Below are 25,734 nucleotides of genomic sequence, written 5' to 3' on the forward strand. Positions count from 1 at the left end.
AAGAGATGGGCTATCCATGATAATTCCCAGTCATCCCTTTTTATCACAGTTTAGAGAGAAAATAAAAACAAATTACAAACAAGAGAGGATAAGATGGGTTAAAAATAAACAAAAGCATCATAAAATTACCACTTCCTGAAAATCATGCTCACGTCCAAAGCAATCAGGCAGTCCCTGCTAGCAGGGGTGAACCTCACCATTCTGCCACCTGAGGCAAACTATAGATGCCCCTCTTCCTCCGCCCTATCCAGTTTTAATATATAAATTAATTTTTTAGAAGGTAGGTTCTCCATGCAGGGTCTCACATAAGACATAAAGAGACAATACTTTTAAGTGTTAGTTTCTGCTTTGTACCAGGTGACGGCACTCCTTATGCAGCCCCCAATCTTGATTCCGGTACTGCTGCCTGGGGCGAGAGGCTTAGTTTGCATCTTGGCTGGTGCAGCCCTGCCTGCTAGATAAAATGATAGGGGGTGTCATCTGCTTTAATACGGCAAAACATAGCTTCCATCACAAATGCGGAAATTAGAGCTAAAAGAGAGAAAAATAGACAAAAAAAGAAGACTGAGAGAAAAAACAAAGATGGGAGAGTTAGGGACAAGCCCAACAATGGAGGTCCACACAAAAGAAGTTTTCCCTAATGTGCAGGAGGCTCATATGGTCAGACAATTGTTCCAGCATCCAAATAGGACCAACCAACTCCTGGGTCTACTCAAAATCAGAAATACCCCCGGAAGGCATCTCGTGGTGAACCAAGAGCGAGAACAACTATAACATTGACTTCTTGAGGGTCATAAGTTGGCCAGGAACAAGCTTCTAAAATCAAGTGGCCTCAGCACTGTTAAAGTCCTGATGGTTCTTAGGTGGTTGGGTCATTAAGGCTCTCATTTTTGTTGTAGTGTCTTCAGGATGTAGAGGTGGTTAAGTGTTGTAGAATTCTTAGAAACCTAAGAGCTTCTTCTTGACATGACATACATTTGACCACAGAGCCATTCGCAGACACCACTAGGTTGAGCTAGTGTGAAGCTAATTATTCCATGTGGTTTCTCTGGAAGTGTCTTCAAAGTTTCCTTTAAATGGGATTGTCTCCTGCTGGATTTTTGAAGCCTATTATTGTGAGACTGGGCCCAAGTCACACATCTCCAGATACTAGCTCATGTCAACAGAGAAGCGAAAATGTAAATGTGAAACGATGCCCAAAATAGAGTGACTTTACCTCATATGTTTATTTGACATGACCTTAAAACGCAGAGACACACGAGTCAGCAATCTAGCTTAAAAGTTAACTTAAATGAATTGGATCAATTTTTAAGTACAATTTCTGTGACTGAAAACTTTATTCCCCAGGAATAAAACTTTTATGTTCTATCTTCATTTCTACATTCTATCTACATTTAGAGTATTATAGTCTGATCTTTTGTGTGTGGATATTTAATCTAGAAGCCCCATGTCAGTTATATGCCAATGTTTCTAATACCATATATATTTGAGTATAAGCTGACCCAAATATAAGGCGAGGTACCTAATGTTACTACAAAAAGCTGGGAAAACCTATTGACTATAAGCCTAGGGTGGGAAATAAATTGGTCCACTCAGCATATACCCCTTGCTCCCCAGTATATAGCCAGCCAGTTGCCTGTCCCCCGGTATATAGCCAGCCAGTCCCCTGCCCCCCTCCCAGTATATAGCCAGCAACCAGTGTCCCATATGTAGCCAGCCCCTGCCCCAGTGTATAGTCAGTCCGCAGTATATAGCAAGCTTGCCCCAGTAAATAGCCAATCAGTCCCAAAATATATAGCCAGTCCCCAGTATATAACCAGCACCCCCTGCATATAGCCAACACCTTCCACCTGTATATAGCCAGCATCTGCCCCCTGAATATAGCCAGCCCCAGTATATAGCTAGCCAGTGCATGTCCTCTGTATATAGATAGCCAGCCCCCGGTATATCACTAGCACCTGCCCCCTGTATATACCGAGAACCTGCCCCCATTATATAGCCAGCACCTTGCTCCTGTAAATAGTCATCACCTGCCCCACTATACAACTAGCACCTGCCCCATGTATATAGCAAGCACCTGCCCCCTGTATATAGCCAGAACCTGCCCCCACTATATAGCCAGAATCTGCCCCCAGTATATAGCCAGTGCCTGCCCCCCAGTATATAGCTAGTGGCAGTGATTCCAGTGCCCTGGCAGTGGGTGGTCCGTGCCCGCTGGCGGCACACACACTATGCTGTCAAAACCCCCCCAGTACTCACCTTTTCCAGTTGGAAAGGTGAGTACTGTTTTTATTTGGACGAGTTTGGGCTGAAAAACTCTGCTTATATTCGAGAATATTTTCTATATTGTAGTCCTCCTAAGTTGGACTCTCACCAATCAAACATACATACAGTATATTTGCTCACATTGATCACATTTAAGTGCAGTTTGCCTGTGTAGTGTGTAGAGGGCACCATTTTTTTCGGTGCACTTTGTTCATGCTGCAGAATTGTGGCGCACAGCAGTATGAGATGTTAAATCCTGCACGTTGCCGGCCCCCTGATTTGTATCGCGTGACAGCCGGCGCCGATGCGCCAAAATCTGATCGCGTGTGCCAAATACCCCAGTTAAATGCAGCACAAAACGGAAAAATCAGGGAAACCTGACAGAAATGCATTCCACGTACCCTTAGTAAATGTGCCCCTATATATGCAGATGTCTCCGATGGAAAAAGCTTGGACTTGGACACTTGAACATTGAGAAACTATCTTCCAAGAGTATTGTATGGAATGGAATAGTATTGGTTAAGTATCAATATCCTAGATCTGTGGAATATAATCCTATGATCTTTTCCTGGGGATTTCCCCTATATCAGAAATGATGTACAAACTGAACTGCTGAACCTGGAATTTAGCAATCACTCAAAATATTTGCTTTAGAAACTGCGGACTCTGTGGGTCTCTGTGCCACCCTCCCAGGGTTTGAGGAATTCAAATATATAATATTCTAGTGAAGCTTTAACCTGTAAACCGTATTTCCAAAGAGACACAGCATAGACTTGCATATATCGAAGCTGATCAAAGCAGAAGATGAAGAAAACTGAAGTTCCTACACGGAGACAAGGTAAATCCCATTTGTTCCATCCCTACACCCTAATCTGATTGCTGTCTGTATATTTTAATGGCGGAGAATCAGAAATAATAGTTCTATAATTTTGTACTTTTTAAAATCAACCCTTTGATGTACAGTGCAGCATCACATGGGCCGCTAGAGACTTTGCTATACTTGACTGCTGGGAAAAAATTATTCTCCTACAGCACAGAGACTGAGCCTACATTTTTCAAATACAGTATAAGATGTCCGTCGGATGTCAGTATAAAATATCTAGTATCATCAGTAGTTGATGAGTAGGCAGGCCCCCCCGCCTGTCTATGTGGTATAGTCCAGAAAGTAACATTGTCTTTCGACATCTTTCTATTCTAATCTCCAGTGTAGTTGATATGACACTTTGGTAACAAACTACAATAAAATTATGTGAATAATTTGTATTGTTAAAAACAAGAGGGTCAGAACCCAAGGTCTTTAAAGAGGCCAATTTTTAAAAATTTTCTAATTTGTTAAATATATTGTACAATATGGTAGCTCGCAAACTGACCATGAAAAACAGGTTCCCTTATCATTGAATAAACCACATGTTCCTCTTTGTGATACATCATAACCACAAAACACATCAATTAGCAGACTTTTACAAATTTCTCTGTTAACCACCAGATCCTCTCCCTGGTCTGAGTTTGGTCGCCTAAAATATGTTTATCTGTTTATCCATTAATGGGGAAATCCAAAGATTTTTTACCTAAAATTATGAAATATCCTAAAGACAGTTCTCTCGGAATTGATGTGGCTTTCATTCTTGTCCCATTAGTCAGACCCTCACTGATGAGCATGCTATCTCCTTTTCTGTGGATAGGGGATAGATTATATAGTTGGGAAAACCCTTCAAATGGGTTGACCACTCTTTTATATAAGTTGCCCATGTGCCTTTACTGCCTTAATAATATTCCTTGAATGTTCATCAAGTGACTAAGCAGGCCTGAAACTTACTTTAGTGCAGTTCAGTGGATCTTTGTTTACATGTCAGAACTCTGCTGAACAGGAGAGGCTGCAGCAGCAGAGTTATGACTCATCCTGCTCTCCACCCTGCGCTCACCCTGTGTCTGCCAGTGTATATGTGTTTATATTTATATATAAAACAGGAAACAAATAGCAAAAATCTAAGGCTACATGCACATGACTCCATGCTCACACCGGCCAGCCATATTCCGGGTGAGCACACAAACAGGTGCAGAAGAGGGGAGGGGGGAGCACACCTCACCTCTGCATAAAATGCAGAGCGGCCGCTGCCGCAATCCGGCGGAAGATAGAACATGTCCTATCTTGGGCGGAGCGGCCACCTGGCCAGGTCACGGTGCGATGAGAAAAGGTGTGCTCACCACACTGTGATCGGGTGCCATAGACCACTATTTTGGCTGTTATTTGGGAAGCTAAAACACGGCCACAATAACAGTAATGTGCATGTAACAAGGGGGGTGAGGAATACAAAATCAAACAACCACAAGTTTCTTTTTCTCCCAAGATAAGTACTTTCTTTTACCACTCCACAATCGGTATATACCCAAAAATGAATTCTTAGCACGTGCTCACTTGAGGCCAGTTGTAGATATAGGTACACTCATGTATCTAGTGTAGCCCCTGCTCTGTACTTCACACCAACTAATAACTATCACCCTCCATGGAAAATGTACCCCATGTGTCTCTCCAAGTCACAGACAATCAGAGGTGAACACCAATTTATTTCAAGTCGGATAGGTCCTAACGCCTGGATGATAAACAACAATATATACCTTGATCTATATTATATGAATTGGCAGTGTCACCCCATTACATACATGTAGCCTTAGGCCCCATTCAGACGAACATTTGGAGGACGTTTGTACATCTGCAAGCTTGTGGCCGCACATATGTCCCCCATAGATAGCAATGGTCGTACGGAGAGATACGGTCCTGCACGTGTGCAGCATCATACCGCTCCGTACACAGGGAAAATATAGAATATCTTCTATCTCTCCCCGTGTGTATGGCGCCATGCATCGCTATGGAGCAAGGAAGGGGTCACCAATCCTCCTCTCCATGGCACCGGACGTGTGTGCCCACTTGGCTACAGCTGGATCGTCACACGTTCGTTTGAATGTAGCCTTACATTGTATGCTCTTGGATATCCCCTGTAATGGCATGAGTAGATATTTTAGATGTTTACTCCCTCTCTGTGGGATTACAATGATAATGTCCCTGCTCTTCCTCAGAAAACTACTATGAAGAGGATACATATGTCAATGTGACCCGACCGGATGAAACTAAAGAACGGGACACATACAGAAATTATAAGCCAAAATCAAGCGGTAAGGTATTAAGCTATGGACCAGGAAATCACACTTGAGACTGCTAACACTTCGCTGGGTTTTACCCTCACTATGATGCCCCCCCCCCCTTTGCCTATGGGTATTTCAACAAGATTGGTATATCAAACATTATTTAACCTGTGCTTAAAGGATACAACACCAGGGAAGACACATCACATCCATCATCTTAGAAACCTATACACATGGTTTATATATGCACTAGAGATGAGCGAGCACTAAAATGCTCGAGTGCTCGTTATTCGAGACGAACTTTTCCAGATGCTCGAGTGCTCGTCTCGAATAACGAGCCCCATTGAAGTCAAAGGGAGACTCAAGCATTTTTCAAAGGGACCATGGTTCGGGAATAAAATGTGTTAATTAATTGAAAAAGAATGTCTTCTGATAAGTTATCAGATGTATACAAACATCTGCAATCTATTCTTCACTGTTCCGCGCGTATATTATCTCCCGACAAGTTAGCAGATGTGAAGAACAGTGAAGAATAGAATAAAAACAGTGACCACAGGAACATTTAAGTGAAAAACACAGTGAAGAATAGATTGCAGATGTTCGGCACATCTGCTTACTTGTCGGGAGATACGATGTCCCGGGATCCGCTGCTCTTCTCTCACTGAAGTCTCCCCGATCTCTCCGTGCTGCCCCATGTCTCCGTGCTGCCCCATGTCTCCCTGCTGCCCGATGTCTCCCTGCTGCCCCATGTCTCCGTGCTGCCCCATGTCTCTGTGCTGCCCCATGTCCCCGTGCTGCCGCCCCATGTCTCTGTTCTGCCGCCCCATGTCTCCGTTCTGCTGCTCCCCTATGTCTCCGTTCTGCTGCTCCCCTATGTCTCCGTTCTGCTGCCGCCCCATGTCTCCGTTCTGCTGCTCCCCTATGTCTCCGTTCTGCTGCTCTCCTATGTCTCCGTTCTGCTGCTCCCCGATGTCTCTGTGCTGCCGCCCCATGTCTCCGTTCTGCTGCTCCCCTATGTCTCCGTTCTGCTGCTCCCCTATGTCTCCATTCTGCTGCTCCCCGATGTCTCCGTGCTGCCGCCCCATGTCTCCGTTCTGCTGCTCCCGTATGTCTCCGTTCTGCTGCTCCCCTATGTCTCCGTTCTGCTGCTCCCCTATGTCTCCGTTCTGCTGCTCCCCGATGTCTCCGTTCTGCTGCCCCATGTCTCCGTTCTGCTGCTCCCCGATGTCTCCGTTCTGCTGCTCCCCGATGTCTCCGTTCTGCTGCTCCCCGATGTCTCCGTTCTGCTGCTCCCCGATGTCTCCGTTCTGCTGCTCCCCGATGTCTCTGTGCTGCTCACCGTGTTCTTCAATGTGTTCCGCGCGTATCTCCCGACAAGTAAGCAGATGTGCCGAACATCTGTAATCTATTCTTCACTCTGTTTTTCACTGTGTTTTTCACTTAAATGATCCTGTGTTCACTGTGTTCAATGTTTTTATTCTATTCTTCATTGTTCTTCACTGTGTTTTTTTAATTAAATGCTCGATCTCGAGCAGGAGAAATACTCGTCCGAGCAACGAGCCGTTTCGAGTACCTTAATACTCGAACGAGCATCAAGCTCGGACGAGTATACTCGCTCATCTCTAATATGCACCCATAGGTACAGAAAGGAGCTTCACAGCAGAGGCTAAGGTAAGGTGAGCCCCAAAGTGTTATAAAACCATTAATGGATGACATCTGTAAAGCAGCCTCTCCTCTGCTTGAAATCAACTCCCCTGCTTGTCTTCTTTTCTGTTTTGCTATCAATTCCATGATGCCTCAGCAGGCACACTATAACATGACCAGCCAGAGACCAGTTAGACCAACAATCTCTGTTAGCTATGGGTGCACGGTGATAAAACTTGCCATCTCTCTTCTCTATATGATAAGCAAACCTTCAGGAAGACCTTATTCATAACTGTGTGACAGGAATCTAATTAATAATTATGAGGATTATGAGCCAGGAAGCTCTAATACTGTGATGGGTGACACCTTGATCTCCATGAAAGCATCATGGGAGGTTCTCTACTGTTAAACAACCATCACAATGTGATGTATAGCGATCGGAACAGCAAGGAACAAGTGAAATACTTACCTAATAATACTTAGTATTATTGTCTTCTTAGTCTTTGAACCCACTGAGACAAATTTAGAGCTCAGCTCGGGTGTAGGTATAGGTTGGGCAGAGGGAACGTTTCCACCACGGACCTGATGGGTACATCTACCAAATAAGAAGATACCAGTATTACAATTAGTATGTAAGAGGTGGTTGGAGGCCTTGTTGTATTTTTACATTTTTTGCATAGAATTTTTAAGTTTCTTTACATGTTTATTTCTCTGCTTAGATTCTAGTTTTTCCTTTGGAGAACTGAATGCAGGGTTTTCAGACTTGGCAGGTAAGACCCTATTTGTATATGGGCATGAACATCTTGCTCTCCTTATTCTAATTAGTTGCTAGGCATGAGCACCAGCTCACCAGGATAGTCGTAAATGCTACATTTTCAGTGCTTTGTTACTGATATCATCCTATTTTGTTCTACATTAATAGATGTGAACATTTCATCAGCTTCTACAAGCAGTAGGCTTCCCGACTTAGAAGGTGAGGAGATAGACAGAACTTTCCTATATCTTCTAACATATTCAGACAAATTATGTATCACAATGTCCTTTCTATTACAGTTGTATCTAGTGTTAAGCAGCAGAAGGTACAAAGGTCAATGGTCATGGTCCTGGCGGTCTTGATGGTCATCGTCTTTATCCTCTTGGTGGTCTTCATTGCAATTACATATCCACAATGTGAGTACAGAATAACTCTTATTTGTGCTTATAAATATTAATATTCCTCATATTCTGGCCCATCCGATTACCAGGGGATTCAGGCATTGTGATAAGATAGGATTAAGCAGAAGACAATTCAATTCAGAGGCAACTAGGGTCTATTTAGTGTGGGATTGATGAATATTAAGTCCCTAGAACCATTTTATCTGGAAGGCCCAAGGAACCCCGGTACAAAACTGGGTGTATTCCATCTATGTGATGGTAGATTCGTAATAGCAAAGTTTGAGATGATGAAGCTGTGGAAACCATGAGAGATCTCCTGGAGCCCATTCTGACATAGGTTGGTACTTCGTCCTGGTCAAGAAAAAATATATGCCAGTACAGGGAGACTCTCATGGAGGAGGGATGTACCTGGGGAAGTGGGTTCTCCTGGTTGCGAACTGTAACTGCAGTTCCAAGAGACCTTATTAGATGTCTGGGAATGGGAAGAATTGCCTCAGGTTTTTGACGGGCGCGAGATCAGATTGTGTTGCATCGGCGCCGGGTTGCATGCAAAGGAAATCGGGGGGCGTGGCTGTCGGAAAAACCGACGGATTCAGAAAAATTTTGCTTGACACGCACTTACATGCACCAGGAATAGGATGGTGAACTCCGGCGGACCTTGGTGCAGCAGCGGCACCTGGTGGACATTTAGTGAATTGCCGGAAGACCCGAATCCTCATCGGAGAACTGGATCGTGAAAGGACCGGGTAAGTAAATGAGCCCCAATGTGTATAACGTGGCAGGTCATGCTGCAAAGGGCTCCTGGAGGTCGGATAGAGCTTCCATGACCTTCTGGTTTGGACCAAGTACATTTGAATCCACATCAGATTTTCAGGAAAAAAAGACAAATCGGTCAAATTGAACTTTTGAAAAAGTCACTCATATCTACTAATGACCTATCCATGTATCATCTAGGAGCCATCTACATAGTATATGCAGGTGCAACACTCAACAAGCCGCTAGATCATGGTCAGAGGCGTCTTCTTCCAGCTCAGATCATAGTTTGCAGGATCTCTGATTCAGTATTGAGTTCACTGTTCTAAAAACATATCCAAATACATTATTGCTGATTATTTTCATTATGATTTGTGGTCTAGTGATCAAAACTAGAGATGAGCGAATCATCCAAGATTCAATTCACTGAAGCTTTGCTGAATTTTTCATTTCGATTTGGTTCTAAATCCTATAGGCCTGAACCAAAATTGCTCCAATTGTCCTGGAAATTGGTTTATAACCCCCTCTAGTCCTCTAAAACACAGATTTCTATTAAAAGGTTATATATTGTTTCATTTATTTCCCTCATTTTCCCATGCCCATCGTCCCCTAACTAGGCTCTGGGCTGAATGACAGCAATAGAAAATCATGTCAGACACTGACACACAAGGGTGGTGGCGTGCTTGAGGGTATTAAGTGGCAAGTTGAAGATGACAAAGTGCCATGCCACATTTTATATTTTTCCAAATGTTACACTGATTAATGTGACTGGCTTAACCTGGAAACATACCTGATGGCTTATTGGGGCACATTTATCATTGCTTGTCCATTAGAATTACTGGAATTGCACCTAAGTCCCCCTTATGCCAAATATATACGAAATGGACATAGGGGGTTTAAAGGAGGGTGCGGGAAATTCCCTTTGTGGCACATGCTATGGCGCTTTTCTAAATCACGCCAGACCTGGCTGGACCTGGCGTAGAAGTGCCTTGCCAAAGAGGGCATCAGGATTTACCTAGGGTAATTGCATTAGTTAACTTGGGCAAGTAATTAATATCCTTAACCATGGTGCTTTTTTCTTTTTTTCTTTTTTTACTGTTTTTTAAAATTTGTATTACTTATTTGTATATGTATGTTAGTATCTTACTTGTTTGTATATGTGTAATTGTGATCATGAATGGAGGTGTTGTTGTTGTCGTTGTGACAAAATCAATTTCCCCTATGGGGACAATAAAGCATTCTATTCTATTCTATTCTTACCAAAAGGTCGGAGAACTTAGTGCCAGTGTATGATAAATAAGTTTTTGGATCCCAGTAGATACCAAAGGATGTTAGTTCCTTATCCCCACCTAATAAAATATATCCCTGTACATTAAAATAATTGTTTTTCTATTTACAGATCTCACTGTCTCAGGTGAAGTGGCCGACATACAGCATAACGGTAATGGGATGAATGGATTTTACAGAATTTATTAAGATGTGTTTTTTTTCAAAGTAAATTAAAATTTTCTACTATTTCTTTATTACATACAGTTTCCGAATTCCAGAAGCAAGCAATGGAGGAGCGGGATAACCTGAAAATAAAGATGGACGACCTCAGTAATGCCCTGGGTGAGTAGATATCTAGATTTCAATTCCTGGCAAACTTTGTGCATTAGTTAGAGCATTTAGATACTAGGTTAGGTCACTGACATGATTGATTTAAGTGGAAAAAACTGTTTGCAGCTTAATGACTATTCACATTGATCCAGCAAATAAAAAGCAATGCACTGATAACCCTGATCCCACCTGCTAAACCGCTCGATTCACTGCTCAGATCTGTCTTCAGTCAACTTCACACTCCTTCCTGTTGCAGTCCTGATATAGACCATATTCAGCCATTCCCCCAACGTAGCAGTGACCCATAACAGCCAATAATTGGGTCATCATCTCAGTAGCAGGAAGAAGACACTGGTTGGAGACCAACCAGCACCGAAAATTGATGAGGAGAATGATGTGCTGTGATGTGCTCCACACAACTTAATGGGGTGCTCACATGTTCAACCTGCGCTCCATTCACTTCTATGGGCCTATTGGGACAGCTAGCCCTTCAGCCCCATAGAAATAGAAGTAGCACTATGCAAACATATTTACCAGAACACCATTTATATTTCATTATCACTAGGGGTCCTTGTGGTCAGAACCCCATTAATCACTTTTGCCTTATCCTGAGGTGTGGGGATAAGTAGGATGATTAGCAAAACACTTTAAATGTCCCAAAACATTTCTGGAAGCCAGTAGACATCTAAGGAAATTAGCCTATTTTTCCCATATACTAAAATCTATCCCTGGATATTGAATTACTTCTGGTTTCTTGTTTACAGATCTCACTGTCTCAGGATTGGTGGACGACAAACGGCATAATGGTAACGGGATTAATGGAGTTTACAGAATTTTTTAATATGTGTATTTTTATTCACATTTTTATAAATCATAATGTTGCACTGAAACTTTTCTGTATTACTGTACTAACAACCAATAGTTTCTGAATTCTAGAAATAATGCAGTGGAGGAGTGGGAAAACCTTAACCCCTTAATGACGTGGTCCTTTTTTGGTTCTTCTGTTTCCGTTTTCCACTTCTCTACTTCTACAAGCCAATGACGAAGATTCATTTCGCCAAAGCAATATGTGACCTATTATCTGCAGGACAAATTGTAATTGCCAGTATCGGTATTTAATATTCCATGCAATGTGGAAGCGGGAAAAGAATTCCAAAATTGCAGTACAATTGTCAATTGGGTTATTTTCTAACAGGCTTTGTATTTACAGCTTTTACTGTACAGTAAAATGATACATCACCTTTATTCATTGGTGTCAGTACGTTCACCTCAGTGTTGTGATTTTAGTTGCACGTGCTGATGTTACTAAAAACTGTGGGAACTGAACTAACTTTTCATCACTTTTTATTCACATTTTATCACCAATTTTTTTCCACATTTTAACAATCATTTTTATATTTTGATAGATACTTTCTAGGAAATTGGGGGTGATTTGAACATTTTAGCTTTTTCATTTTTAAAAACATTTTTCACATTATGTGAATACAAGAATATTGTCAGTGGGCAATGCCCCTATCCTGATATCAGCACTTATCCCACCTGCTAAACTGCTGAGTTTGCTGTTCAGATCAGTCTTCAGTGTAAACACAGATTCAGTTTTTTTGGTCCATATTCTTCATGAATCTGGGGCCCCCCGCACTGCTCCGACAGAGTGCAACACTTTTTTTGGTGCACCTTTGACACAGGACATGAAACACACTTCTGTCAGACTTTGCATGATAAATCTGGTGCACAGTCCGATTGAGCACAGGAACGCCCAGAAATCAGTGCAGAAATTTGTGTTGCATGAAGAATAGTACAGCCATGACACAAAAGGGTTGTGTGTGACACAAATGTGGCACGAACACTTCTTAAATACCCGTGCAAGCATTTTGCACTAGAAAAATTGTGCAAAGTCCGACAGAAAACTGGCACAAAGCCCTTAGTAATTGTGGCCCACTGAACTTCACACTCCTGGGAACTACAACCTGTTGTGGTCCCAATACAGAGATAAATGACTGGCACTGCCAATCCCTCTGTTGCAGTTCCTCACTATAGCCAATGACTAAGAACTACAGTATAGTGGTAATGTGATCCATCACTAGTTTTCCATGACTAATGTCCTGCTGTGTAAAGTTCTTCTCTCCTTGAAATTGAATTGTATGTACAGTAATTTCCAAATTCAACTCATTACTTTCCCTGTCATTTACATAGTTTGATATAATGCACATTACTATTTCATAAAATAAAATGTTGAACTGAAACTTATCTGTGTTACTTTACTACTTATAGCTTCCAAATTTATGAAGAATGCTATGGAGGAGTGGGATAACATGAAAACAAAGATGGTGGACCTCAGTAATTTGCTGGGTAAGCAGATATCTAGAGTCCAATAGACCTTCCTCAGTAGGATACAGTAGGAAAGCCCTTGAAAGAGTATTTATTGTTTCAAAAAATGTTTTTGTACATTAATAGGTTAATTCAGGTGAATATAAATGTTTTTTTAATATATCTTATAAGAAATAATGTACTTATTAGCTCTTTCCTGCCTTCTAAACTGCTCAATGTACTGCCTTCAGATCTGTCTTCCATGTCTATGGAGGGATGAAGGGAAGTAGCAGCCAAATAGGAAAAACACAGACACAGGTACATGCTGCTTCCGATAACAATAAATCTTTGGCAGATTTCTAGCCATTTCGTATATTTATTCTGGAAGTTGTAAGCAGTATTAAAGGAAACTTACCACTTCGGGTAGGGCTTCTAAGCAGGACATGCCGTGCGCAAGCTCAGGGTGAGCTGGTGCCGGCGCTTATCTGCGTTTTGTCTTTAAACGTTTTTAAAGCGTTTTAACACTTTATTAATCTTTATATCCAAAGTAGCTTCCCCGCACCGTGGTCCGCGCTCAGCGCACCATGCCCGCGACCACTTGCTATTCAGGCGCACGATGCACCGAGTGCGGACCACGGTGCAGGGAAGCTACTTTGGATATAAAGATCACTAAAGTGTTAAAACGCTTTAAAAACGTTTAAAAACATAACAAAGATAAGCGCCGGCACCAACTCACCCTGAGCTGGTGCGCGGCATGTGCTGCTTAGAAGCCCTATTGGAAGTGGTAGGTTTCCTTTAAACATTGTTGAACAGAGTAACACTCTGGTAAGAATGATATATTATTGCTGCAAGTCCTGTGTGTCTGGGCCTGGGTGCACTTCGCCCCTCTTCTCCTCACTGAAGACAGATCTGAGCAGTGAACGGAGAAGTTTAGCAGGCAGGATAGAGACAAATAACAGGTTACAATTTCATGGATGATATTGCCCTGAGTTTATTGTGAAGGACATGCATTATATTATAGAGGCTTACAACTAAAATATGATATTCTCAAGGGTAAGTATTATACCTCTGACCCTGGATGCACCCAAAAATACAGCAACAGGTGACTCAGTGGGTCCCTATGATGCACACTGTTATCTTTTGTAGCAACACACCCCTGACTTGGGGATGGCTGTATAATAACATCAGTGCTTAAAAGGAACCTACCGTAAGATATATATTGTACCTATTAATGTTGATTGGATGTAGGTTGCCACCTATCTAAATCTGTACTATCTACATTAAACTAGAGCTTATTTAACTAATGTGCTAATTTATGGAGAGGCTACTAGGGCGAGCAAAGTCTACTCCACTCCCATCCTCAGCACTGCTATGGTGTGCGTACTCTGCATAGACATATCTATGCAGAGCACATAGATGCAGAGCTGTAGTTTAGTGTAGATAGTAGAGTCTATTACTAGCTGAAGATAGATTAGGGTTTAGAATGTAGGTGGCAACCTACTATCAGATCTATACACCTACTGGAATGTGTATGAAGCTGTATAGAGAGAGCTCCACCTAGTGACGGCTGCAGGTAGTCAATAATATATTTTCACAGTTTGATCTAGAATAAGGCTTACATTTTATACATCCCCTATTCATATACTGCCTGGCATTCACTTGCCTAACTCCTGGATCTCTTTCTTCTTTCTTGTATCATGTCCCTATCACATAGACAATATATGCACCGTTTGTCCCCTTGGATGGCATACCCTTGGTTCTTCATGTTACTATCTTTCTGAGGAACAAAGATCCTGGAACTCAGCTCGAGATGAATGCTACAAAGTGAGCTCCTATCTTGTCATGATTAAGGACAGGAATGAATCGGTGAGTGCTACATGGAAGAAGAAGCTTTATTCATACAGTAGACTGTCCTTTAAAGAAGTTGTACGGCCTACTGTAGCACCACTTCCATTTACAGTTTGCACTTGGTACTGCAGCACAGTTGCATGCACGGCTCATAGGTAAGTGTTGTGTCCGTACTGATCTATAGCTGCACTTTCCCTATTAGTCACCAAAAATTCCCAATATTCTTTCGACCTAGGGCTGCACTCAAGGATGGGAAGTTTTGTCATAATACAGACATGCAATCTCTAACTTTAACTAAATATAGGGATACTTTTTTCACATTCTCCTGTAAATTTAGACATGAAATGGGTAATATCAAAATTCTTCACATTCTACTTCTTGTGATGATGTTTGTTGTAGGATTCACTGAATTCCTTGTTAACCAGTAACAGAAGATATTGGATAGGACTAAGACGAGACTCCAAAGATATTCATATCTGGAAGTGGCTGGATGGATCAGAAGTGACCTTCACGTGAGTATCTCATTTATTTCTATCTTTTCTACCTACAATATTAAGGCTTATTTACTAAGTGTCCGCAGAGCGCATTTCCGCCTGGTTTCCCAACGGTTTCCGATTAGCGCCGCATTTAACAGGGGTTTTAGGCGCACGCAATCAGATTTTGGCACATCGGCACCGGCTTTCATGCGACACAAATCGGGGGGCAGGCCGTTGGATGATCCGATGGATTCAGACAACGCACAGGATTTAAGATTGTAAATTGTGTCGCAAGACATGCACTTACAAGCATCGGGAAGAAGAAGGTGAACTCCGGCGGATCTCAGCGCGGGAAGCGACACATGCAGGGCGCACGATGTTGGTGAATTGCGCCGGAATTCATCTTCACTGGACCGTCCGGATCGAGGATTGCGTCAGGACTGGGTAAGTAAATGTGCCCCATTATTTCTATCTCTCTACAACAGGGGCATATGTCAAGGCCCTTTTGGCCACTCTAGCCATTACTAGAGTAAATTTTACTGAGGCCTCTGACTTGTCATAAATTAGGTACATGTTGTGCCAGGGCAAGGAGTTATCAAAACCAATGTGAAAAACAACCCTTGATACATGCACCCGAGTGTCCATCTGATATCTCCTTAAGTTCCCTAGATATCTCTACTATACATCTCACCAGAGAGGTTTAGAGATATAAGGGGAGATTTATCATCAGGTTTCTGGGGTAAAACTATCCTAGTTGCCTATGGAAACCAATCAGAGCTCATCTTTAATTTTATAAACAGCTGTGGGAAAATGAAAGCTGAGTTCTGATTGGTTGCCATGGGTAACTAGAACAGTTCTGCACTAAGAGACTTATGATAAATCTCCTCCATATTGTCTACTGTGATTTAGATCAGTGGTCCCCAACCTTTTAGTAACCAGAGGGTGGTGGCAAGCAAACAATTTTTCCAGGGACTGGTGGAAGGGAAGAGTTGCCAAAAATTTAAAGCCTGTCACCTCAAACAGTCACCCTAAGCAGAACCTTGTTTATTACTTTCAAAGTGTCCAAATTATTTTTTTGTATCTTGTTACCTTTCCATAATTCCTCTTTTATCCATGTCTGTCAAGGTGGCAGGGAGCCCAAATATGCACTCAAGTTTCCTCCCACTCTTCACAGCCGCTCAGCCAAAAAAGGCCGTCTTGCAGGCATGTGGAGACTTACCACCACTGACACTCCACTGGGGGATTCTGGAAAATATACAAATGTATATTTCAAGATGGGATAAGGAAAACATTGGGGCACATTTACTTACCCGTCCCTGTGCGATTCACTTACATCGGGCGCCCGATATCCTGCATGTGTTGCTTCCCCGCTCCGCCAGAGTTCACCATCTTCTTCCTGGTGCATGTAAGTGCATGGCTTGCGTCACAATTTAAATGTTAAATCCTGCGCTCAGTCTGAATCAGTCGGATTGTCCGACAGCAAGGCCCCCCCGATTTGTGTCGCATGAAAGCCAGCTCAGCGGCGCCAAAATCCTATCACGTGCGCCAAAAAACCCTGCTAAATGTGGCACAAATCAGAAATCAACGGAATATCCAATGATAGCAGAGCCCGCGGACCCTTAGTAAGTGAGCCTCATTGGGGGTCATTTACTAAGGGCTCGATTCGCGTTTTCCTGACGTGTTACCCGAATATTTCCGATTTGCGCCGATTTTCCGGTATTGCCCCGAGATTTTGGCACACGCGATCGGATTGTGGTGCATCGGCACTGGCATGCATGCGACGGAAATCGGGGGGCGTGGCCGAGCAAAAACCTGACGAATTCGGAAAAACTGCCGCATTACCTTCACTAGGAATAGGCCGGTGAACTTCAGTACATTCCGGCGGGCCTCGGAGGACTTCAGCACAGCAGCGACACCTGGTGGACGTTGGAGGAACTACCTTAGTGAATCCCGGCCGGAACAGCAGAGAACGCACCGCTGGATCGCGAATGGACCGGGTAAGTAAATCTGCCCCACTGTCTCCAACAGTGGAGTTGGGAATCTGTTCCTTTTGGAATAGATATACTTTTTTGGCTTTAATCCCACATCATGTTATTAGGCTTCGTGAATGTCACACTTGGTGTTAAGTGAGCTGCCTTACAAGGTAGCTGAGAGGCAATGTTTTCCTTATCACATCTTGGAAAATGTTTTTATATATTTCCCTTCTGCTCAGTTCCGTGCTCAGCACAAGGATGTTCTCCCGCAGTAAGAGAAAATATTGGATAGGACTGAGACCAGACACCAAAAATATTCACATCTGGAAGTGGCTCGACAGAATTGACCTTTTTTTTGTAATATTTCTTTCTTTTTATCTATTCTACCTAACTCTCAATTATTCTACTTCTATTGAGGAGTGCTGCAATGGTTACAAGATGTACAAACATCATGTAGACCGTTCAAAACCCTGGAAATGGAAAAATCTGTGACTTTTCTTTATTTATTTGTAGAAACTGGGCAGTGAATGAGCCCAATTACCACTCATCTAAGGAGCATTGTGCGGAAAGCCTGTCCGGACCCTGGAATGATTTAAGCTGCAGCGAAAAACTTTACTACATCTGTGAGAAGAATCGCTTCTGCTGAGGATTATCCTATGATCAATAAATACTAAAGAAATCACTATTACCACATGAACACTGTAGTTTAATTTCCAAATCCAGGAACAGTGCCCCCCCCCCCCCCAGCAGGTCTGATAAATCCAATAGATGCTGATAATAAAGATACAAAAGGGAATATATGGGATGGGTGGAGTTTTTCTTTGCTCACTCCTCCTGCCATCCATCTGCTGTAATTGTAAAAGATGCATCATTTTTGTCAGATCCAAAAATGTGACCCAAGTCTGATAAAATCTTGCAACCTTTGTAGAAGAATTGGGGCACTGGCTTAGAAAGGGTTATGTATATATGTTTGTGGATCACATGTGGCATCAAGGGGTAGAAACATTACATTTAAGAAAATCTAATGTCCTGCCAGAATATGTAAACCAAGGCAATGGATACAATACCTGTAATGTCCATTATGGCCACTAAGTGGCTCTGTGGCACCATCCATAAAGGGACCATAAAGGGACTGTAATCAGGAGGGAATCGGCTACAAACATCACATGAGAGGGAAATGTCACCTGTTTGAGGAACACTCCTAGGTCCCTATAGAAGGAGGATTTGGAGGATTCTTAGAGGGAAATGTGCACATCTCCGAACTACAAAACAAAAGGGACAGGATGATGGGCAAGATGACTGCTCACGGAGAGTCTGGGGAGGTTTAAGAACAACTAAACCTGTGAAGTGAGATTGGCGCAACATGTAAATAGGACGGAGCTTCTAGTAGGCTTCTGGGGACAGGTAGTAGGAAGCAGGTTTCTTATTATAGTGTAAGCCCGGGAATTTGATTGGCTTCAAAGAGAAAGGTTTGTAAGTAGAGATGAGCGAACATACTCGTCCGAGCTTGATGCTCGTTCGAGCATTAGCGTACTCGAAACTGCTCGTTGCTCGGACGAATACTTCGCCTGCTCGAGAAAATGGCAGCTCCCGCCGTTTTGCTTTTTGGCGGCCAGAAACAGAGCCAATCACAAGCCAGGAGACTCTGCACTCCACTCAGCATGACGTGGCACCCTTACACGTCGATAGCAGTGGTTGGCTGGCCAGATCAGGTGACCCTGGGATAGACTAGCCGCTGCCCGCGCTGCTCGGATCATTCTCTGTCTGGATGCCGCTAGGGAGAGAGCTGCTGCTGGTCAGGGAAAGCGTTAGGGTGTTCTATTAGAATAGTGTTAGGCAGGAGTGATTCTACAAGAACCCAACAGCCCTTCTTAGGGCTACAATAACGTTATACTTTTTTTTTTTTGTTTGCTTGTGGCTGGGCTTGCTGGCACTAGTAGTGCAGCTAATACCATATTGTGAGGAATTAGCAGGGGGACTTGCTACCGTTGTGTTTAGCTCTTAGTGACACACATATCCACCTCAAACACCAAAGTGGGAAAATTTATTAGGGGTTTGATTTCAATTAGGCACAGTCTGCCATTTACTTTTTATTTTACGTTTATTTTTTTAATAACTCAGTGTCATCTCATCTGGCATAGCAGTGTGCTTTCATACTTGGCTAGAAAATAGCCATAGGAGAATCCAAACGGCTTACTTACGCCTACAGTAGCGTTATATATATTTGATTTCTGGTTGATCTGCTGGTGGCTGTAGTTGCTGCAGTGCATCTACTAGCAAATTGTGAGCAATTTGTAGTGAGACTTGCGACCGCTGTGTTTTGCGCTTAGTGACGCACATATCCATCGCAAAGACCGAAGTGGGAAAATTTATTAGGGGTTGGATTTCAATTAGGCACAGTCTGGCAGTTTCTTTTTATTTTACGTTTATTTTTTCATAACTCAGCGTCATCTCATCAGTGTGCTTTCATACTTGGCTAGAAAATAGCCATAGGAGAATCCAAACGGCTTACTTACGCCTACAGTAGCGTTATATATATTTGATTTCTGGTTGATCTGCTGGTGGCTGTCCTTGCTGCAGTGCATCTACTAGCAAATTGTGAGCAATTTGTAGTGAGACTTGCGACCGCTGTGTTTTGCGCTTAGTGACGCACATATCCATCGCAAAGACCGAAGTGGGAAAATTTATTAGGGGTTGGATTTCAATTAGGCACAGTCTGGCAGTTTCTTTTTATTTTACGTTTATTTTTTCATAACTCAGCGTCATCTCATCAGTGTGCTTTCATACTTGGCTAGAAAATAGCCATAGGAGAATCCAAATGGCTTACTTACGCCTACAGTAGCGTTATATATATTTGATTTCTGGTTGATCTGCTGGTGGCTGTCCTTGCTGCAGTGCATCTACTAGCAAATTGTGAGCAATTTGTAGTGAGACTTGCGACCGCTGTGTTTTGCGCTTAGTGACGCACATATCCATCGCAAAGACCGAAGTGGGAAAATTTATTAGGGGTTTGATTTCAATTAGGCACAGTCTGCCATTTCCTTTTTTATTTTACGTTTATTTTTTTAATAACTCAGCGTCATCTCATCTGGCATAGCAGTGTGCTTTCATACTTGGCTAGAAAATAGCCATAGGAGAATCCAAACGGCTTACTTACGCCTACAGTAGCGTTATATATATTTGATTTCTGGTTGATCTGCTGGTGGCTGTCCTTGCTGCAGTGCATCTACTAGCAAATTGTGAGCAATTTGTAGTGAGACTTGCGACCGCTGTGTTTTGCGCTTAGTGACGCACATATCCATCGCAAAGACCGAAGTGGGAAAATTTATTAGGGGTTGGATTTCAATTAGGCACAGTCTGCCATTTCCTTTTTTATTTTACGTTTATTTTTTTAATAACTCAGCGTCATCTCATCTGGCATAGCAGTGTGCTTTCATACTTGGCTAGAAAATAGCCATAGCAATAGGATAGCATTGTTTGATTTTAAAAACTAAAAAACACAAAAAAAACCTAAAAAACACAAAAAAACACAAAAAAAAGTAAAAAAAAAATTAAAGTTATAACTTTCATTTTCAAAATGTTTAACCCGAGGGCTAGGGGTAGAGGACGAGGGCGGGGACGTGGGCGTCCAACTACTGCAGGAATCAGAGGCCGTGGTCCTGGGCGGGGTGAGACACCACCTGCTGATGAGGGAGCAGGGGAACGCCGCAGAGCTACACTCCCTAGGACGGAGGAGAGTCCTCGACCAGAACAGGTTGGAAGAGGCAGTGGTGGGGCCAGACGGAGAGGCAGGGCCAGACCTGGTGCATCAGCGCCAAATGTGTCAACTAGTGAAGCTCCCGTGGCGAGGGCTGCTGCGGCGAGGGCTAGATTTTCAGAAATCTGGAGGTTCTTTAAGGAAACACCGGATGACCGACGGACTGTGGTGTGCAACATTTGCCAAACCAGGACCAGCAGGGGTTCCACCACTAATAGCTTAACTACCACCAGTATGCGCAGGCATATGAATGCTAAACACCCCACTCAGTGGCAACAAGCCCGTTCACCTCCAGCCGTGCACACCACTGCTCCTTCCCCTGTGTCAGCTGATAGTCAGCCCCCTGCCCAGGACCCTGCCACAAAAACCCCATCGTCGCCTCCACGATCCTCCACAGCATCCACCAGCGTTCAGCTCTCCATACCCCAGACGCTGGAGCGGAAACGCAAATATAGTGCAACCCACCCGCACGCCCAAGCCCTTAATGTCCACATCTCCAGATTGCTCAGCCTGGAGATGCTGCCCTATAGGCTAGTAGAGACGGAGGCCTTTCGCAACCTCATGGCGGCGGCCGCCCCTCGGTATTCGGTCCCCAGCCGCCACTACTTTTCCCGATGTGCCGTCCCAGCCCTGCACCAGCACGTGTCAGACAACATCATCCGTGCCCTGACCAACGCCGTTTCTGACAAGGTCCACCTGACCACGGACACGTGGACAGGTGCTGCCGGGCAGGGCCACTATATATCGCTGACGGCACATTGGGTTAACTTGGTGGAGGCTGGGACCGAGTCTGACCCTGCGGCTGGTCATATACTGCCGACGCCAAGGATTGCGGGGCCTACCTCGGTCCAGGTGTTTCAGGCCTACTATGCCTCCTCCTCCTCCCACCCCTCCTCCACCTTCTCCTCCGAACTACCATCCGTGGGCATGGCGCCATCAGTCGGTAGCTCTAGGCACAGCAGCAGTGCCGTCGCTAAGCGACAGCAGGCGGTGCTCAAACTGCTGAGCCTAGGCGATAAAAGGCACACCGCCCAAGAACTATTACAGGGCATCACGGCGCAGACTGATCTGTGGCTGGCACCGCTGAACCTGAAGCCAGGCATGGTTGTGTGTGACAATGGCCGTAACCTGGTGGCGGCTCTGCAACTCGGCAGAATGACACATGTGCCATGCCTGGCCCATGTGTTAAATCTGATAGTTCAGCGTTTCCTCAAGACATACCCCAATCTGTCTGATTTGCTCACGAAGGTGCGCCGCATCTGTGCGCATTTCAGGAAGTCCAGCACAGATGCTGCCACTCTCAGGGCAGCGCAGCGCCGCCTCCAACTGCCCGCCCACCGACTGTTGTGCGACGTGCCCACGAGGTGGAATTCAACACTGACCATATTATCCAGAGTTTACCAGCAGCGCAGAGCGATTGTAGACTGCCAGATGTCAACTTCCACCAGAACTGGTAGTCAGGTCAGTCAGCTTCCTCAAGTCTACAATGAGGAGTGGACGTGGATGTCTGATATCTGTCAGGTGCTGAGTAACTTTGAGGAGTCAACACAGATGGTCAGTGGCGATGCCGCCATCATCAGCCTCACCATCCCGCTGCTTGGCCTGTTGAAAAAATCTCTGATCAGCATGAAGTCGGAAGCTTTGCGCTCGTCACAAGAGACGGGGGAAGAAGATTCCCTTGTTGATAGCCAAAGCACCCTTAGGTCTGTTTCTCAGCGCATATCGGAGGAGGTGGAGGTGGAGGAGGATGAGGAGGAAGAGGAGGAGAATGTTGGCGAGACACAAGAGGGGACCATTGTTGAGTCCTTCACTGTTCAGCGTGTATGGGCAGAAGAAGAGGAGTTGGAGGAGTTGGAGGAGGAGGAAATGGACAGTCAGGCCAGTGAGGGGAGTGAATTCTTACGCGTTGGTACTCTGGCGCATATGGCAGATTTCATGCTAGGCTGCCTATCCAGTGACCCTCGCGTTCAAAGAATTTATTCCAGCACCGATTACTGGGTGTTCACTCTCCTGGACCCACGGTACAAGCAAAATCTTTCCACTCTCATCCCTGGAGAGGAAAGGAGTGTGAGAATGCATGAATACCAGCAGGCCCTGGTGCACAAGCTGAAACAGTATTTCCCTTCTGACAGCGCTAGCGGCAGAGTGCGTAGTTCTGCGGGACAAGTAGCAAGGGAGAGTAGGCGAGCAGGCAGCTTGTCCAGCACTGGCAAGGGTACGCTTTACAAGGCTTTTGCCAGCTTTATGTCACCCCAGCAAGACACTGTCACCTGTCCCCAGTCTCGGCAGAGTAGTGCTGATCTTTACAGAAAGATGGTGAGGGAGTACGTAGCTGACCATACCATCGTCCTAAATGATCACACAGCTCCCTACAACTACTGGGTTTCAAAGCTGGACATGTGGCACGACCTGGCGCTGTACGCCTTGGAGGTTCTTGCCTGCCCTGCCGCTAGCGTCTTGTCCGAGCGGGTTTTCAGTGCAGCTGGTGGCATCATCACCGATAAGCGTACACGCCTGTCGACTGACAGCGCTGACAGGCTGATGCTTATTAAGATGAATAAAGCCTGGATTTCTCATAATTTCCAATCTCCACCAGGTGAAGAAAGCTCAACCTGAATAATTTATCCACTCCTCCTCCTCCTCATTTTCCTCCTTCTCCTCCTCTTTGTACAGTAAAGCAGAGGAAACTGGCTATTTTTTTACAGGGCCCACTGGCTCTAGCTATAGTACTTTATGCATTTAATTTTTCTGGAGGGCCACCGACCCGGTCCTCTGTTTTAAACAATTTTTGGGAGTGCCACATACAGGCACTCAATCTATTCAATTTTTCTGGAGGGCCACCTACCTGCTCCTCTGGTTTGAAAACTTTTTTGGACTGCCACATACAGGCACTCAATCTATTCCATTTTTTCTGGAGGGCCACCTACCTGCTCCTCTGGTTTGAAAACTTTTTTGGACTGCCACATACAGGCACTCAACCTATTCAATTTTTCTGGAGGGCCACCTACCTGCTCCTCTGGTTTGAAAACTTTTTTGGACTGCCACATACAGGCACTCAATCTATTCCATTTTTCTGGAGGGCCACCTACCTGCTCCTCTGGTTTGAAAACTTTTTTGGACTGCCACATACAGGCACTCAATCTATTCCATTTTTCTGGAGGGCCACCTACCTGCTCCTCTGGTTTGAAAACTTTTTTGGACTGCCACATACAGGCACTCAATCTATTCCATTTTTCTGGAGGGCCACCTACCTGCTCCTCTGGTTTGAAAACTTTTTTGGACTGCCACATACAGGCACTCAATCTATTCCATTTTTCTGGAGGGCCACCTACCTGCTCCTCTGGTTTGAAAACTTTTTTGGACTGCCACATACAGGCACTCAATCTATTCCATTTTTCTGGAGGGCCACCTACCTGCTCCTCTGGTTTGAAAACTTTTTTGGACTGCAACATACAGGCACTATCCAAATTAAATTGTCTCCATAGCAGCCTCCACACGTTGTCTCCATTGCTACCTCCAAAAGTCGTCCATATAGCTGCCTCCATACATCGTCCCTTTATCAAACGAGGTGTGTCAGGCAGAAATTTGGGTTGTTTTCATGGACTCCACATCAAAGTTGTTAACTTTGTCGCCACCCAGCTGTGTTATCCACAAAATATACTGGCAAACTTTTATCATTTACCAATATTATTTCAGCGCTTCTTGCGCTTCTGTTTACATTCCCCTCACCCGCCATATCCTAAACTTATTAGAACGCTACTACACTTGATCTTATACAAAAGGTTCTTAGAAGTGCTGTTTGGGGAGTAGCCTAGAGACACGGGCTTGGATTGGCGAAAGCTCGCCTGGCAGCGGAGCGCCAGCTCCATGCCAAGATCCAACTAACATAGTTTTAACTGCAGCACCTTTAATCTACTACTAGTTCACTGCCTCCATACATGGTCCCCTTATCAAACGAGCTTTGTCAGGCAGAATTTTGGGTTGTTTTCATGGCTTCCACAACAAACTTGTTAACTTTGTCGCCACCCTGCTGTGTTATCCACAAAATATACTGGCAAACTTTTATCATTTACCAATATTATTTCAGCGCTTCTTGCGCATCTGTTTACATTCCCCTCACCTGCCATATCCCAAACTTATAAGAACGCTACTACACTTAACTTGGTGCACGCTGGGACCGAGTCTGACCCTGGGGCTGGTGATATACTGCCGACGCAGAGGATTGCGGGGCCTACCTCGGTCCAGGTCTCAAAGGCCTACTATACCTCCTCCTCCTCCCACCCCTCCTCCACCTCCTCCTCCTCCGAATTACCATCCGTGGCCATGGCGCCATCAGTCGGTAGCTCTAGGCACAGCAGCAGTGCCGTCGCTAAGCGACAGCAGGCGGTGCTCAAACTGCTGAGCCTAGCCGATAAAAGGCACACCGCCCAAGAGCTATTACAGGGCATTCCACATCAAACTTGTTAACTTTCTCGCCACCCTGCTGTGTAATCCACAAAAGATACTGGCAAACTTTTATCATTTACCGATATTATTTCAGCGCTTCTTGCGCATCTGTTTACATTCCCCTCTCTCGCCATATCCCAAACTTATAAGAACGCTACTACACTTGATCTTATACAAAAGGTTCTTAGAAGTGCTGTTTGGGGAGTAGCCTAGAGACAGGGGCTTGGATTGGCGAAAGCTCGCCTGGAAGCGGAGCGCCAGCTCCATCCCAAGATACAACTAACATAGTTTTCAGTGCTACACCTTTAATCTACTACTAGTTCACTGCCTCCATAATAATAATAATAATAATTTTTATTTATATAGCGCC

At 44.2% G+C, this 25,734-nt stretch overlaps 1 protein-coding gene across 1 annotated transcript; it reads left to right on the top strand.

The window, feature by feature from the left end:
- Positions 1–2,928: 2,928 nt before the first annotated feature.
- Positions 2,929–17,946, top strand: LOC140125739 (uncharacterized). The gene is made up of 12 exons (XM_072144596.1): positions 2,929–3,103; positions 5,341–5,436; positions 7,770–7,820; positions 7,973–8,023; positions 8,104–8,220; positions 10,358–10,399; positions 10,492–10,569; positions 11,322–11,363; positions 12,829–12,906; positions 14,579–14,730; positions 15,112–15,224; positions 17,675–17,946. The coding sequence occupies exons 1-12, from the start codon at positions 3,070–3,072 to the stop codon at positions 17,805–17,807; spliced, it is 987 nt and encodes a 328-aa protein (XP_072000697.1). The 5' UTR covers positions 2,929–3,069; the 3' UTR covers positions 17,808–17,946.
- Positions 17,947–25,734: the final 7,788 nt, after the last annotated feature.

The sequence above is a fragment of the Engystomops pustulosus genome, chromosome 4 (genome assembly GCF_040894005.1).
Source record: "Engystomops pustulosus chromosome 4, aEngPut4.maternal, whole genome shotgun sequence".
In the NCBI taxonomy this organism is placed as follows: Eukaryota; Metazoa; Chordata; class Amphibia; order Anura; family Leptodactylidae; genus Engystomops; species Engystomops pustulosus.